The sequence below is a fragment of the Cydia pomonella genome, chromosome 7 (genome assembly GCF_033807575.1).
Source record: "Cydia pomonella isolate Wapato2018A chromosome 7, ilCydPomo1, whole genome shotgun sequence".
Taxonomy (NCBI): Eukaryota; Metazoa; Arthropoda; class Insecta; order Lepidoptera; family Tortricidae; genus Cydia; species Cydia pomonella.
This window is the reverse complement of record NC_084709.1, coordinates 11,190,283-11,208,379: the sequence shown is the minus strand read 5'-3', so window position 1 is coordinate 11,208,379 and position 18,097 is coordinate 11,190,283. Positions and strand designations below refer to the sequence as shown.

Below are 18,097 nucleotides of genomic sequence, written 5' to 3'. Positions count from 1 at the left end.
GGACGGCAAAACGATTCAAATTGATTGCTTGATTGTGCGTCGGATTCGGTCAGGTTGCTTATTACAAGGCGACTATTGCTCGTTAACACATAATGGAATAGGCACTGGCATTGCCGTTTGGATCGCCTAACGTAGCTTCATTCATTCAATGTAGAATTCACCTGATTTCTGTGGTTAATTGGTTACGTTCCTTGAGAAACTACAAACTTTGGCTTTACGGTATTTAAGTAAATTAACCAATAATACATTTCTGTGGTGGTTATAAGCTGTTTTCCATAAATGGCAAAACAGATTTTTTTCTAACTGCCCTACTAGTACTATTGTTCCTGGCTGAATCTGATGGGACTGTAGATATAATAACAAAAAAAATACTTGATCCACCGAGCCCGATATGATAAATTATCCTTATCCTTCGTAAAAAAGGAAACGAAGTTACAGGACATGATGATCAGTTCATCTGCTCGGCAATGCGCATATGTCACGTCCTAGAATGCAGCGGTCCACAGTCGACCACAAATTATCTTGCTTGTATAGCATGTCTTTTGACCTTGAATATTTACCGCTTTTTAATGACCGTCAACGCTTAGTTTGTTATTAACTTTGGGGTATTATTGAAGGTTATTCAAACAAGTTTGCCAAACCGTAGATAACAATATTGAGATCGCCACGCACTAAGGCGCCGCACTATGTTTGGTACGCATGACGCTCTCATTTATCCCCGGTTATAAGACTAGACGCATGTACGTTGTTCACAAATTTAATGGACCAGGCATGCATATCTTTTGCGCCTGTGTACCACTAACGAACCTTCTTAGGCGGCACAATACATTTATTAATGGTTGAATGGACATATTTAATGCCTTTGGAACCAACGCAACCGAAGGATCTTTAAGGGACTGCCACAGCCTGCACAATACCTACAAAAGAATAACAGTATCTCTGCTTGTCCCTCCGCAGGCCTAATCTGGTTCATAGTGCCAGTATCCATGATCATTTGCAACGATGTGATGGCATACGTGTTCGGTTTCTTCTTCGGCAAGACGCCGCTCATCAAGCTCAGCCCCAAGAAGACGTGGGAGGGCTTCATTGGAGGCGGGTTCTCCACTGTTGTTTTCGGACTTGTGGTGAGTACTTATTTTAAACTAGGTTCTGCCCGCGACTTCGTCTGCATGGAAAGATGATGATGATTAATAAAAATGACGCGTTGTCCTTCCCCTTCAAAAATCAGGTCGAGACGATTTGTCCTCGTGTTAGCCGTGCAGATATTTTTGTCGGTCAAACAAAGATTCCACTGGTTTACCACATATACTCGTATAGTTAGCATGAGTGCGTTTGTCTGACATAAGGCTTAGTTCCCTACTGGCGAGTATGTTAGTACCAGATTATTTATAGTAGACATTAATTCAGATGATTACACTTGAAAGCGAAACGAAAAAGTGTTTTTTCAGCAGGATACATAAAAACACAAAGTTATTGATACAACTGTACTAATAATGCATACGCATGTATATACTCGTAATGCAACCGACGAAACGCTATTAACGTTTGTGATTACGCTATTTATAGGTATGAATTTTAATGACCGGATCGGCTTGTACTTTTCGTGTCATATGTACGTATCTGGATATCCCTTTAAATGAAGGTAATATTTTAGCGCAGAACACACGATCAAGGTTCATCCATTTCATATTTCATATTTGTCTATGATACCATAATACTCGCGGCTTAAAAACTTAAATTAACCGAAAATTATAACGGGATCTATATCTGTATCCTTAAAGTTTTTTCTCCTATCTTTGCATTCCCTAATATTGTTTTTCATAATGATCAGTTGTCCTAACACTCGTGTACCCTAATTTTGGTTTCCCTATTACCAAATGGCCGATTTTTTGTCATAATATGTTTTTCCCTAATGGCACTTTCCATATTGAGTGTTTATCCTAATGCTAATGTTATGTAGCATAATTATTTTTAGGGCAAACTATTTTAGGCCTAAAAATTATACATCCTAACCATCATGTTACCTAATTTTACATAGCCTATCGTTGCTTGACCTAAAAATCGTATGCCTTAACTTTGATTTCCCTATTATCGAGAGTCGACTTCTTTTGTCCTAATATGAGTTTCCCTTATAGCACTTTCCACATTGGGTTTTTATCCTAATGTTATTGAGCATAATTCTGCTCTGGCCTGATTGTTTTTAGGCCTAAAGGTCATACGTCCTAACCATCATGTTACCTAATGTTACATAGGCTATGGTTGCCCTATCATCGAATGGCCTATTTTTTTGCCTAATGGCACTTGCCATATTGATTTATAATCCTTATGTTATTAATCATAATTTTTCTTTTCTGCAAGGGGCGCAGTTCTAACCTAACCTAACTCACTTTTGTGGCAGCAGTTCGTTTTTGCGAGAATCACAGTTCTAACATTGCCTAACCCACTTTTGTGGCAGCAGTTCGTTTTTGCGAGAATCTCAATTCTAACCTTGCCTAACCCACTTTTATGGTAGCAGTTCGTTTTTACAAGGGTTGCAGTTCTAACCTAACCTAACCCACTTTTATGACAGCAGTTCGTTTTTGCAAGGATCGTAGTTCTAACCTAACATATTTTTTACAGCAGTTAGTTTTCACAATGGTCGCAGTTCTAACCTAACCCATTTTTGTCACTGTAGGTCCCAGTATTAAATTCCCAGTATGGCAAAAAACATTAGTGACACTGATATTTATGGTGAACATATTTCGTACAGAAGTGTTTTAGAACAAAGAGCATTATGAAAAATATTTTTATGACAATTGATCATTAGAGCAATATCAATTAGATCAAACCAGTTAAGGCGTGATGTGTTAGGCCAAACAGTAATTGTTATGATATTTGATAAATAGGAAAAGTAACTGTTATGACAATTGATCATTAGGGCAGCTTGTTTAATGTCACGGTCGTAAAAAGGTTTTTTTTAATAACTTATTTTACCGTACTTGGCTTAACCCTTTTCCAGACCGCACCAATCTACAAGGATTTCCCAAGAAATCCAAATATATTCCAATTAATCCAGCTTTGATGATTCATTCGAAGACAAGTCACATGTCCTGAAAGTGTAATCTAATTTGAACCTTAAATCGGAATGCTAAAGTTGAAATTCTAATGGCGCGTATGTGGTCGATAAATCGTACTATGCCTGGAAAAGGGTTAATAGTTGTTTACCGACTCGTTTTTGGAATGATAATGGCATTCAATAGTATTTAAACTAAATAAGACGTTAATATGTGCCTTATAGTAATACTATTAGCGTAAACGTAGTTTTTTTCTCAGCCATAATATAGTTTAAATACCAAAAGTGTACCTTATAAAATGTTTATTTACTCAGGGATATAAATAAATTCACAATGGGTAATCATACCGTGCTATATTGGGTCACTCTTCTCCTTTCCTTTTATTGAACCTTTATAACGACTGTGACATTAACCTTTAGGTCAAAACAGTTAGAGCATGTTATTTTATGCCAAACGTTGTTAGGGATTTCGAAAAATATGGTAAAAAACATTAGGGACCTTGATAGTTATGGTGCAAATGCTTAGAACAAATGAGTCTTAGGCTAACCATTACATTATGGAAAATAATCGTTATGACAATTGAGCGTTAGGGCATGTATCCATTAGGACAAACCAGTTAGGGCAAGTGACTTTAGGACAAACGTTGTTAGGGATTCAGAATGACACCCATTATAACTTTACCTTCACATTTACTTTTATTTTTTATTCGATTAGTCTGCGATTTCTTACTAGCTGTCCATTTGGTGTATTCCCATTGTCCACACCAGGCACGGTTGGGAATATGTGTTATCATATAAATCATTCCCATTTGTCCCCGCCTGTCATGTGGGGCGCTGTGGGGGCGGTCATGTTGGGCAACTGGAATACACCTTCAGTTTTATAAACGAGCAGTCACAAATGTAATGTTGTGTTCCAGCTATCGTACATGATGTCCCAATACCCGTACCTGGTGTGCCCGATCGAGTACTCGGACTCGCTGGGCCGCATGACGATGGACTGCGAGCCCTCGCCGCTGTTCCGCCTGCAAGAATACACGCCGCCGCAGTTCGCGCAGCCTCTGATGAAAATCGTGAGTAGAGTGTTTCTGGGTGAATCAACTTGTCATTCGTTGCCATGGTTCTTCGTATGGTATTTAAATAAACGAACCTAATATGCGTAATGGATAATTTTCCAAACACGCTAATAGAAATAAAGAAATTGTTGATCCACCCTCCTATGAAAATATTGTTTGGAATTGTCCACGTGACTTTGCCAGACGACTTTATGTACAAAATAATAAAATTAATGAAAGTGAAATGGCGGGCGTAGTTAAATTAAAAATGCTTGTCAAATAATACGACATAATAACACCTTAAAATAAATATGCAATTCTATCTTGTTTTGTAAATATGCAATTCTATCTTTTTTTTTATTTACTCTCGTACATTATTACTTTTCAACTGACGTTTGTCGATAAACGATTGTAATCTTAGCTAAGCACCAGGTGTATGTCGAGTAAAGCCATAGTAAAAGTTATGCATATAGACAAGTTAATTATCTTCTCATATTTATTTATTCATTCAGTTGGAGCATTCCATGATGCGGGACATGCTTCGCATATTTTTAGGGTTCCGTACCCAAAGGGTCAAACGGGACCCTATTACTGAGACTCCGCTGTCCGTCCGTCTGTCACCAGGCTGTATCTCATGAACCGTGACAATCAGCCAGTTGAAATTTCTACAGATTATGTGTTTCTGTTGTCGCTATAACAACAAGTACTATAAACAGAATAAAATAAATATTTCTTTCCAATCTCGAGGTTCTCATCCAATCACCGAAGTTAACCAACGTCGGGCGGGGTCAGTACTTGGATGGGTGACCGTTTTTATAGATAATGGTACGGAACCCTTCCTGTGCGAGTCCGACTCGCACTTGGCCGGTTTTTTTCTTCTATTTGTGCCCTATCTGGTTATAAATCAATGATGCATTTTTCTCACAATAACGTAACAAAAAACTTAAATTATTAATTTAAAATCAATTAAATGCTCTATTTTATTGCTTCTGTACTCGTTTTTATACAATTAGGTACAAGTATTTTTTGCGGTATTCGTCCTATACAGATTTAAATCTCAAAATTGTATGCACTGTGTCTTTAATATACATTCTTAAAAAGTTTTCTACAGTTATATATTAATTATGCGGTTTGTTTCACAGTTCGGCATGGAAAAACTCAACATATACCCGTTCATGATCCACTCCCTCGCGCTGAGCATATTCAGTTCTGTCATCGGACCGTTTGGAGGGTTCTTCGCATCTGGGTTCAAGCGAGCTTTCAAGATTAAGGTGTGTTTCAATATTCATTTTATTCAACCCATTGTATAGCGTATAGTGCTGTACCTAAGATAAAAATTAAATAGTCGAATTATGATATTAACATAATATTATTGAGCCCCCTTAGCTAGAATTGAATATAGACTGTGTATAACGCTGTAATTATTCTTCTATACGTCTCTTAATGAAGTATACATACAATAGTCGATCGAACGAAAAGAGGTCTTAAGTTAAGTCACGGTGGAATGCAGTTTCATGTCAATATGTTCCTAATGTTTGTAGGATCCAATTTTAATGATTCTGATAGGAAGTTAGTTTTAAAAATAAATACAGTTTTTGAGTTCGAAGTCCTGGTTTAACTAGAATATGAGGAGGTCATGGGAACAAAATATACTGTCAATTTAGTGCTAATAACAACAGTACATACCAAAGAAGCATTTTACTCATACTGACATTGAAACATTGCAGGACTTTGGCGACGTGATCCCCGGGCACGGCGGCATCATGGACCGCTTCGACTGCCAGTTCCTCATGGCCACGTTCGTCAACGTCTACATCACCAGCTTCATCCGCACCGCCACGCCCCAGAAACTGCTGCAGCAGGTACCTAACGACCACACCAGTCTCGAGGTTCGGCCATTAGAGGGTCTCGACTATTGTCATAGCGTCGCATTTTTATCACTTGTTACTACGCCTGTCACTTTCGCACTTAGGAAACTTTAAAGAGCCATATGTACTGTAAAACGTTGTACGATACACGTGCGAATAGGTAATTTGCAACTCGTGTCGCTTTAAAACACTCCCTTCGGTCGTGTTTTAATTTATTACCACTCGTTGCGAATTTCCTATTTTCTGCACTTGTATCGTAAATAACTATTATGTTGCTTGTATGAATGAAGTACGCATCTAAAGGATGACAGCTGCCCTCGCCTTACTTATATTGGAAATTTTCTAAGATCACATGTGACATTTTTTTCTACGAGGCATGTCGTCCAAATCGGCCAACCGTCCATACTAAGGCCAAATATTTTTCGCGTAAAGCCCACTTTTTAGGGTTCCGTAGCCAAATGGCAAAAAACGGAACCCTTATATTCATATTCATATTCCTTTATTGATAAAATTGCAAATTTTACAAGTCAAAAGGTAATACAATATATAATTAGGTCTATGTCAATTTAAGTACAATTAAGATAATAAATAATAATAATCAAATTCAATTACAGTAAAATAAAACAGTATAAAAATAATCAAAACAATTCAAATATCCAATAAATTAAATTAAATTATTAGTATAATATTCTGACATGTCAAAATTATCAAATTAAATAATATAAAATATAACAATATAAAATATTAATAATCAACACAATTCATACATCCAATAAATTAAATTAAAATTCAAATCATTATTATAATATTCTGACATGTCATAAAAGGCATTTGTAGCCATTTTTTTAGTCGATTGTAGAATATCAGGTCATTTTCAATATTCTTTATGTTGCCGGGTAGTTTATTATAGAGACCCGGCCCCGCAACATATACCGTTTTGTTGGATTTCGCAAGTCGACAACATGTCGAGTCCAACATATTTTTGTGTTTTTGTGTAATACGTGAACTTTTAAATGTCTTTATTGGAAATAGGTGTATGTTACTTCTAATATATTTAATTATGTAAAATAGGTATTGTGATGTGAGTGTCATTATGTTTCTATTTACGAAGAGTTGCCTAGCGGGTGTTCCGTGTGGGGCATATGATATAATCCGTACTGCACGTTTCTGCAAAATGAATACACGCTGCCATTCCGCAGCCGTGCCCCAGAACTCTAGACCATAGCACATCACCGAATGGAACAGCGAGAAGTAGCTAGCCCTTAGTTGCTGGTGCGGCAATATACGCGCCAGCCTGCTCAGTGCGAAACAGGCACCAGATAATTTGCCACACACGACATCAATATGGGCATTCCATTTCAAGGCCGTGTCTAACGTCACGCCAAGAAACTTAGTGCTATGTACCTGAGGAAGGACGTGGCCATCCACGTTAACACTTAGTGGGCGCGGGGGCCTACCCCCTAGGCTTATGTGCATCACTTGGGTTTTGTGTAGATTTAAAACTAAACCATTTGCAGAAAACCACCTCTATAGCCTAAATATCTCTGAGGCTATAATGTTCTCTAGAGACGGAATTGCATTGGCGGTTATAATGTCACAGGCATCGTCCGCAAAGATATACATGTCCCCATTTACGATTTTAGGTAAATCGTTTACCTGGATCAGAAAACACAAATTTGCTAAAGACGAGCCTTGGGGCACGCCGATATCAATATTCCCGTTATCAGATTTAGTGCGGCCATTATTTATAGCAACGCATTGATGCCGCTGGCGCAGGAAGTCCAGCATTAACTTAAGACTAGGGCCGCGGATACCAATGTGCTCGATTTTTTTTTCAAGTACATTATGATTACAGAGGTCGAATGCCCGTGTCATATCACATAATATAATTGCGACATGACATTGGTTTTCCTTATTAGCCGTCAATATATTTTTTAGGGCTTGACGAATAACGTCTAAACATGATTTATTTTTCCTATAAGCATATTGTCTGTCACTTAATAAACTGAAATTTTCTAGGAACAATCTTAATCGGTTTGCTAAGCCGTATTCAAAAAGTTTAGCAATTGCTGGGATAATACTTATAGGCCTGTAACTTTGAAGGTCGTCTTTATTCCCTTTGCCTTTATATATAGGCACTACTTTTACATTTTTCAGAATACTAGGATATGTTCCAGTTTTTATTAAATAATTAAATATATAAACTAGTTGTGATAAAATTGTAGGTAGGCTTATCTTTAGCAATTTTATTGAAATGTCATATATGTCACACGTATTCTTACACGCTACTCCTTTGGTGACTATGTTATACAATTCCGCCTCTGAGAACAACTTGAACCTCAAAGACACATAGCTTGGGTTGGTTGTCTTACATAAAAGTAGGTATGCAGCATTCGGGTTGGCGGTGGGGGCGCGCACCGTATCGGCTGCACTTAGAAAAAACTTGTTAATATCATTAGCCAGTCGATCGCTCGAGTTATATAATGCACCGGTGTCGTCTCGCAACGTACTTAGATTTTGTTGATATTTCGATGACTTCCTACCAGTGTGTCCATTAACGATTTGCCATAGTGTTTTCAGTGGATTAGAAGAACATTTTAATAGGCTTCCATAATACAACTTTTCTGCACTCGATAAAGATGTTTCGAGTTTCAATGACTGTTGTAAAATTATGGGACAGAGAACTTGTTTGTCAAGTGCAGTATTGCAATTAAGTAGTTGTGTGAGTAACTGTTTATGTAAAAGAATTTCATCCGTGACCCAAGGACAAATCTGCTTAGTGATTACTTTCGTTTGCTTTTTGTATGGAAAACAAGTCGTGCTAGCGTTATTTAAAATGTTTATTATTGATGTTAAGTGTGATATAGGGTCATGTTTGTATTTGTGAATAATGTGTGGCCAGTCGACTGACTCAACTGTGCTCTTAAAGATTTCAAGTTTGTGTTTTGGAAAACTCCGTGAGACAGTGCTACTATCAGGAAAAATAATATTAGAATCTAGAATAGTCATAATATAGAATCAAATATAGAATAGAAAATAGAATTAGAATTAAATAATTTTATAAAAATAGATTCGTCATGTCCGTCTGTCTGTCCGATTCTGTCACAGCCACTTTTTTCCGAAACTATAAGAGCTATACTGTTCAAACTTAGTAAGTGGATGTATTCTATGAACCGCATTAAGATGTTCATACAAAAATAGAAAAAAAACAATAAATTTTGGGGGTTCCCCATACTTAGAACTGAAACTCAAAAAATCTTTTTTCATCAAACCCATACGTGTGGGGTATCTATGGATAGGTCTTCAAAAATGATATTGAGGTTTCTAATATCATTTTTTTCTAAAATGAATAGTTTGCGCGAGAGACACAGTGGTAAAATGTGTGTGTCCCCCCCCCCCCCCGTAACTTCTAAAATAACAGAATGAAAAAACTAAAAAAAATATATGATATACAAAAAAAAAATTTTTTTTCATTAAACCCATACGTGTGGGGTATCTATGGATAGGTCTTCAAAAATGATATTTAGGTTTCTAATATCATTTTTTTCTAAACTGAATAGTTTGCGCGAGAGACACTTCCAAAGTGAAAAAATGTGTGTGCCCCCCCCCCCCCCTGTAACTTCTAAAATAACAGAATGAAAAATCTAAAAAAAATATATGATATACATTATCATGCAAACTTCCACCGAAAATTGGTTTGAACGAGATCTAATGAGTAGTTTTTTTTTTTAAAAGTCATAAAATTTTAAAAAAAATTTTTTCATCAAACCCATACATGTGGGGTATCTATGGATAGGTCTTAAAAAATGATATTTAGGTTCCCAATATCATTTTTTTCTAAACTGAATAGTTTGCGCGAGAGACACTTCCAAAGTGGTAAAATGTGTGTCCAAAGTGGTAAAATGTTGAACAAGATCTAGCAAGTAGATTTTTTTAATACGTCTCAAATGGTACGGAACCCTTCATGCGCGAGTCCGACTCGCACTTGGCCGCTTTTTATTTCTTTTTACACCTTGTATATCGAAAATTTGGAACCTGCAACCTACGCCTGCATAGAACCAAAGTACGCCTGCGTACTGACTGCGCATTTGACAAATATCGATTTCTATTTAATTACGAACATGTCACCTGAAATCTCCAATTAATAAATAACAATAATACTTGACACATTTTTTCAGGTATACAACTTAAAACCGGAGCAGCAGCTGCAACTGTTCTACGCGCTGAAGGAGTCGCTGGAGAACAGGAACATCCTCAACATGGTGCCGTAAGGCGGTAGGCTCGCAAGGTATACCAGTTAGTACTATTTGCTTACGAACACAGCACACTGTACTGAGTTGAACACCTACGCGGTTTTCTAAAGCGTATTAAAGGAGTTTTTTTGTTTTCTTAAAGACGAAGTTGTGCTTTGAACTTGTTTTTTTTTTAGTAGTCTTCCAGCATTCTTTTCTGCTAACATTTTTGAGCCAATTTACATGGCGCGCTAAAGTTAAATTAGGTAATTTATTTATCTATTAGTTTTGTTAATTACGCGAGGGTTTTTCAACGAGTGCAAAACTGATTGGAAGGGAACATATCCGGCTATGTACGGTCGAGGAATTTGATTCTTTTGCAATTTGCGGTTCAAGTAAATTTGGTTGTTCATACTCATGCTACGAGCTGTCCAATGTAAAGTGAACCGGGAACTGCAAATGAATCAATTTTCTCAGCCCAATTTTTTCGAGAGGATAGCATACATTTTTTTCTAGTCTCAAAATTGTAAATTCATTTGCCTTGGACAAATACATTGCGTAAAATTGTTGACCAAAATTGTTTTAACGCAGACTTGGCAAGGCATGCGATACATACATTTAGTTAAATAAAAGTATATGTATAATATTGGCTCTCCTAAAGTATATGATAAATCGATAAAAATGATAAAAAAGATTAGAATTAATTCTAGATTTAATAGAAAATATTATTGTTAAGCCTTGACACATACTACCTATCCTATTTATCTTATGTGTTATCAAATTATACGCGGCCCCACTTAATATAAAAAATTAAACATTGGAAGGCAATGTCGCCTTAAGGGTCTAAATGTAATTTGTTGTTACGTTCGGTTCGTTTAACACTGCAGTATTATTACGGTAAAACCAATTCTATCACTTCATTGATGCAATACCTCGATCCTTATAAATCTTATGATGAACGTCACAAAGACACGTGTAACTATAATAAATCCGCATGTTGGTAATTGTAACACTGGCTAGTTTATATCAATGAACCTAACAATATGGTTATGTTTTGATATATCAACTGCGAGTTAAAGGCATTCCCCTTATTCATAAACGTGTACTAAAGTTACGATGCCGCTAATAATCGTTTGCCCCTTTCCGACGTATTGATATGATGGAAAGGGACAAACGGTTATTAGCGGCATCGTAACTTTAGTACACGTTTATGAATAAGGGGGTTTGTCTTTGTTTGATTCCATAATATTTATATTCCATTTTATAATATTTGCTACATACACTGTGGCATTCCATTTTGTGGCAATAGGCGCTGAAAAGCGTGAAACGTTACCTGTGTTATTCTAAAAAAAATGTGCTATCGTTGAACTACAGATATTTTAGTATGTTATCGGATTGGATAAGAATATCATTGTAATTCATAATCATACACTGTACAGAAAATACTCCTGCCTCCAAATAAATCACAGCAATATTCATATCCGCCATCGAAATATATAATAGATTTAAAAAATTACTCTAAAGTCTATATGTTGTCTCGAAATATAATTTTAAGGTGTACTAAAAATAATAGGTAAATTATTATAAATATGTGTATTATAAGTAGTTATTATTTACACATTTCTGATCTTGAAATTGTTAGCTTTTCTGGATACAGTAGTATGCAATTTTTTTTATCATTACATTATCCTGCTTATATGTTATTTTAACGCATTCACTGCCAGCAACCCGCCAGGCGGGCACTCAGTCCGTAGTCGCTTTTCGCTACATACGGGTTTTCACATGTTAACGGCGACGCTCGTAGTGCGTCGCACTCGCTGGCACTGAATGTGTTAACAAGGATAGCAACTGATGGAGGACGGTATTTTTACCAATCAAGATGTATTTGACAGCAGGCGTTGATCATATTGTTATATTATTAGTTCCTTAAATTTTTTGGTAATTGGATAAGACAGGGAAGCTTTGCATTTGTTTCTTCGCTGACTGATATTTGATATGACTGCATATGTGCTAAACTTTTTGAACCTTTACCTGAAGTTAGCATACTGAGTTTAATACTAGAGGTTCCGTCTCTCATAAAAATACTTAGAAAATGTATTTGTGGTTGCTTGCATCTTATTACCATTACTCTTTAGATATATTTTGCAATGACTGGTTGAATTAAACTCAAGACATATTTTCTAAAAATAACCGAAAAGAAATCATCACCATTCCTATATTAATATTTAGTATGCTAACGGACTTTGACTTTCTTTGACAACATTTACAAAACATAAATTCTGAATTATATATATTAATATTAATCGGTATTGGAATTAGGTTATTGGTGGAGATGGTTAAGGTATAATTTTAATTGCATATTGTTAGTAAATTACTTTCGTTTTTCTTAGGACTTTTTGGTGTTATGATATGAATAAGTTACACTCATGTTTCTCAAATATATTGTTAAGTCTTAAGATGTATTTAATTAAAAATGCAATCCTATTATAATGTTATAATATGACTATGTCTCAAAGCAGTACTGATATAAAAATATATATGGACCTTTATTGGTAATACGATCTTTAGCAATTATAATTTCATTTGGGTACTTTACCTTAGAGATAGTGAAATGATTGTTTTCGATATAAATAATGTCGTCGACAATAAGTTGTCATTGTATTTTTTTTTGTATTTTTTAAAGGTGTTAGAAATACACCAAGGGTCTCCATAAAGGGTTGAATAGTGAATTAATCGTTATGCGAGGATAATTCCGCAGAAACACTGGCGATGACGCCAATAACCGTCTAAGTTAGCCAGTAGCGTGCAGTAAAATGAAGATACGACGTCAATTTATACAGCTATCATATCAATACATTTTATTTTACCTCTGAAATTACATGTATATTATAAAATGTACTGACAAATACTGTTAAAAGATTGACTTTTATCCTCCTTTTACTATTTTCAAAACATTAATTATTGTTTAAGCTATTTTCAGAAGTCTTCGGTTGCGAGTGATTACCAGCAAACGTTATAGACGTAGTCGCTGTAGCCTTTAGGTAGTAACTCGGGCTTGTTTTAGTAAATTTGATATATAATTGTTTCTCGCCGAGAGGTAGACTGTTAAGTTTGGTGATGTTATTGTGATTTTACGTTATGTTGAGTTTTTCTTATTTTCGCTAGCTGTTTAGATGTGTGTGTAGTCGTTATGTAAGCTAACCTATGGAAAACTATAAAATGAGGATATGCACACTCATATCTTCATAAATGCATAATATTTTTAAAAGTTTTCCATATACTAATAAAATATTTATTTGGCTTTTGCTTCACTCATTTTGTGCAAGTTATATTAAATGGTTAAGTAATATTAGTATGGAATGTACCTGCGAGTATATTCGTTATATAGACAAGGGTGTTAGAATATGTTTCCGCTTTGAATGAGAAATTATTCTGATACACAATACATAGGTATGTGTTGCATTTTTTCTCGATGTATACCAGAAGTAACATTGTAGGGTCATTCTCAAAAAATATATCTGCGGTCTAATTGCCGCGACATATACAAAATGTACGAAAAGAGTCATGGTAGACGCAACCGCAGGCATATATTCAGAGAATGACCCTATAATTATTTCTTTTTTTATTGTACCTAGTATAATTATCTAATTTTATTTTTCTCAAAATGTAAAAAGGATTTTACTCATACTCACCTATTTTTTATTATTTTAGCGTATTCAGAATCAAATATATGTAGTTGTGGTATCATGGCATACATAGTTTTTAGATTTTAATGTTGGATTGATAACGATGTATTTGTTAAGTAATTAGGTGTCTCCATACGGGTTCAGAGTATTTATAGTATTTGTGGAACTATCTCGTTCTATAAATGGTAAATTTTTATTGTCAGGATACATTAAGTACCTATCACTTAATATTTTGATACAAGTTATGCCTTAATTTGTCGTAAGTATAAAAACCATCCGCTCCGAACCAGATATAAAAAATAGCTCCTAACAAACCAGTAAAATTGTGCGTCCATCAAAAATTATGACGGACGCGGATTAGCAAAGTAATATACAACAATAACACAACAAACAACAACATAATAATAACACAACAACAACATAACATAAACAACAACACCTTAAATCCATACAGGACCTTAAATCGATTAAGACCTAACAAGACTTAAACCGTGTCTTAGTGGTTGAACATTTGCTTCCATTCAGAGCCTAGAACACATATAAACATTTTGTTAACTTTCAACCGGAGCTTTGCAACTGCAAGTTCAATGCTACAATGTTGTTTGAACGCTTAAACATGCGTTTAGGGCACTGAACGAAGTCGGCACCAGGTCAAAGATCTACAAAATTGGCCGTTAAAATACTCGATTCTGAACCGTAATTCTTTTGTAGGTGCGTTTTATTTAATATATTTCGCAAAAATGTTGACACTGTCCACTGGGAGTTTTCGCCGCCATTGATTTGATATAAAGTCAGTACATATCGTGCCCCACAAGCCATGACTTGATAAGTTATACGTGTTGGCTACGTGCAATTTGTGGCTGGACGTTGATGTCACTCAATTACTTTAACTTTATTGACGTGGCGGCGAAAAGGTTAAAAAAGCGGTCAAACCTAATTTACCCTAATTTATTAATTCGAATTACATATTAACAGATAAATCTCGAACGAATTAATGGGAATTATAATAATAAGTAAATTATATTAAATGTTATAAGGTCACTTGTAAGTCTATTGTAAACTTATTATACTGATGTAATTGGTGTCTGTCTGTGTAGTTTAGACATTAAATTATTTATTGTTTGTCTTTATTGTATTGCGATGAAGCAAATAAATGGATTCCTTAAATATGCCTTTTTACATAACCTCCTCAAAACTGCTGAACAAGACAAATATATTGCTTTAACCCTTTCCCAGGCCGCTGCAATCTACAAGGTTTTCCAAAATTAATCCAAAATATTCCAATTAATTCAGCTATCTATAATTAAAAAAAGCGGTCAAGTGCGAGTCGGACTCGCCCATGAAGGGTTCCGTACCATTTATGACGTATTAAAAAAAACTACTTACTAGATCTCGTTCAAACCAATTTTCGGTGGAAGTTTGCATGGTAATGTATATCATATATTTTTTTTAGTTTTATCATTCTGTTATTTTAGATGTTACGGGGGAGGGGGGGGGGGGGGGGGACAAAGTTTACAACTTTGGAAGTGTCTCTCGCGCAAACTATTCAGTTTAGAAAAAAATGATATTAGAAACCTCAATATCATTTTTGAAGACCTATCCATAGATACCCCACACGTATGGGTTTGATAATTTTTTTTTTTATATTATGACGTATTAAAAATACTTGCTAGATGTCGTTCAAACCAAGTTTCGGTGGAAGTATGCATGGTAATGTACATCATTAATTTTTTTTAGGTTTATCATTCTCTTATTTTACAAGTTACAGGGGGGGGACACATTTTACCACTTTGGAAGTGTCTCTCGCGCAAACTATTCAGTTAAAAAAAAAATGATATTAGAATCTCAATATCATTTTTAGAAGACCTATCCATAGATACCCCAAACGTATGGGTTTGATGAAAAAAAATTTTTGAGTTTCAGTTCTAAGTATGGGGAACCCCCAAAATTTATTATTTAACAAATAAGACAAAACTTCGTGTCACTTCGTACCGGCGGCAACACAAGCACGCTCGACGAAAAACTCTTAAGCGGTTAATAAAGCTATGTGTATGTGTCACAGTTTTACAAGTCTAGAGCGGCAAAAATGGCCAAAACGTCTCTCAATCGCCAATCAAACTCCGATGTATACCCGTTAACTTGTAGCTTTATAAAATGGAGTCCTCCCACGTATGCGTTTTTTTAAATATAAAATGCAACTCATACGCAAAACTATGAAAGATAGAGGCAAGGATCAAAATCTCCATATACCAAAACGTGTCCGACAAAAAACCATAAATATGTGGCGCTACAATACCTAGAATACTTGAGAAAAAAATCTAATCATAGACGGCCCACTTCACTCCGTCAATAACGCCTAGGTTCTCAGATTTTATGCTCTTTGTAGGTTCTTAGCTACTCTAGCGCTACTCTGGAGAGGTTTGGAACTATTATTTATAGCTGACAGCTGAACACTTGCAACTTTTGCAACCTTTCGAAATTAATCAGATATAAAGCATGCCAAAAAAGATAAAAGTTACCAAAATGTAAGCACCCGACACTTTAACTTGATTAAGTAGGTACCTCGTACCAAAGAGTTGGAAATTGCGAGTCACTATCTAATTTATTCTACTGGTAAAGAACTAATTAAGAATGAGTTCGTATACCCCAATGACAACGAATGAAATGCCAATATCAGTAGCTTCAATAATTTATGTGTAAAAAAACAGACAAAGGAAATAGACTTTAGAACAATAATGGCCGAAAGGCAATTCTTTTAGGAAAACAAAGAACATCCTCGGTGATGCGACGAATCGGAAGGTTTCTGTCTTTATGTACTTACCTACGTGTCGTTGAATGTTCGCGTTACTAATTTCATTAGAATAAGTTACCTAATAGAAGGCCGTGTCTAAAATTATATGCCATTTGTTGTAAACGGCAGTTTACATAAGTAGCATTAATAAGAACCCCCACAATTGAAATAAATCCCTTATTTATAGTCTGCGGAAAGAAAAGAGTCGTAGAATATAAAGCAAGGAAAATACCTACGCGCTTCTACTCATTTATTGTTTGATCCTTAACCGATTACAGCGCACCAAATTCATTGGGTTATTTATGGTGGTGCTTTTAACTCGTTTAAAAATAAGAAAGGTTAGGTTTTATACCTTTGCGGTGGCAAACAAGCATACGGTTACAATGATGGTTGAATTTTTTGTAATTATTTAATAAGATACAATTAAGATATTCGTTTATAACGAATAATCAAGTAAAACTAGTGTTAAAGGGAATGCTTATGGTTACAGAAATTAATACAAGTAAGGTTATGAATTAGTTGTCTCCCGTAAAGGGCTTTTAACCCATTCAGCGCTAATCACGACATGTTCTACGAAGCATTTCCTCTACATACTTGCTCTACGATGTAGCGTTATAATTAAATAATTTCCTCACAATAGTCTTGAAAAACACTTTGTAATCACTCGGTCAATACATGGACTCTTATCTTTGAGGGAAACCCTTAAACTAACGCGTCACTTTCTAGAGTTTCTAGGCTCTTCAGCAATGTACTATACTTAACATACGCACCAACCCCTGAATTACTTAACATGTCTATCAATCGCAGCCTCTTTTTATTTGAATCGCAGCTTCATAATTAAAGTACACCTACCCTACAATTGACATGTAATCGGAAGAGGTCGGAAGAGAGTTCCGTTAGTTTTTGCACGCGCTGGCGCGAGCTAGGAGCGTGCGCGGGCGTTCCCACGCGTCTTGCGCAATGACAGATCTCGATTCAAATCGCTGCGCGTGCCCGTTGTTTGGAGACGTTACAGCCTACTACAAAAATCGAAAATTGAATTTCGTGCATCACAAAAGCAATTTATATGGAGATAAACCTCAAATTTTCATTTTCGTGGTATGTTTTACATCTAAGTTGGGTCCCTTCTAAGATTAGCTCACGATCGGATCAGGTGGCGTAAGCGAAGATCGGTTTATGATTTACGAGTACAGGGGGGGGGGGGGGGGGGGCGCGCGATAAAAGGCTGAAATGACGATGATGGTTTTTTTTTCGAAATAACTACTTTTTAAACATCGCTATAGACTGGAATAATATGAGAGTATTACATCTGTAAACCAACCCTTTTTATTGCAAAACAAAAATTAAAAAAAAGAAATGTTTTATTTGACAGCAGGGCATGATGGCGTATTCGCTTTAAGCCGGCAGAGAACAGCA

At 35.7% G+C, this 18,097-nt stretch overlaps 1 protein-coding gene across 1 annotated transcript in view; it reads left to right on the top strand.

Moving 5' to 3' along the window:
* Positions 1 to 15,057, top strand: part of LOC133519807 (phosphatidate cytidylyltransferase, photoreceptor-specific) — a 51,089-nt gene extending 36,032 nt beyond the window's left edge. Inside the window, exons 6-10 of the mRNA XM_061853918.1 lie at positions 958 to 1,124; positions 3,970 to 4,122; positions 5,247 to 5,375; positions 5,832 to 5,966; positions 10,151 to 15,057. Of these exons, the coding sequence (XP_061709902.1) occupies positions 958 to 1,124; positions 3,970 to 4,122; positions 5,247 to 5,375; positions 5,832 to 5,966; positions 10,151 to 10,243 (677 nt within the window). The 3' untranslated portion in view covers positions 10,244 to 15,057. The remainder of the gene's footprint in view (positions 1 to 957; positions 1,125 to 3,969; positions 4,123 to 5,246; positions 5,376 to 5,831; positions 5,967 to 10,150) is intronic.
* The last annotated feature ends 3,040 nt before the right edge of the window (positions 15,058 to 18,097 follow it).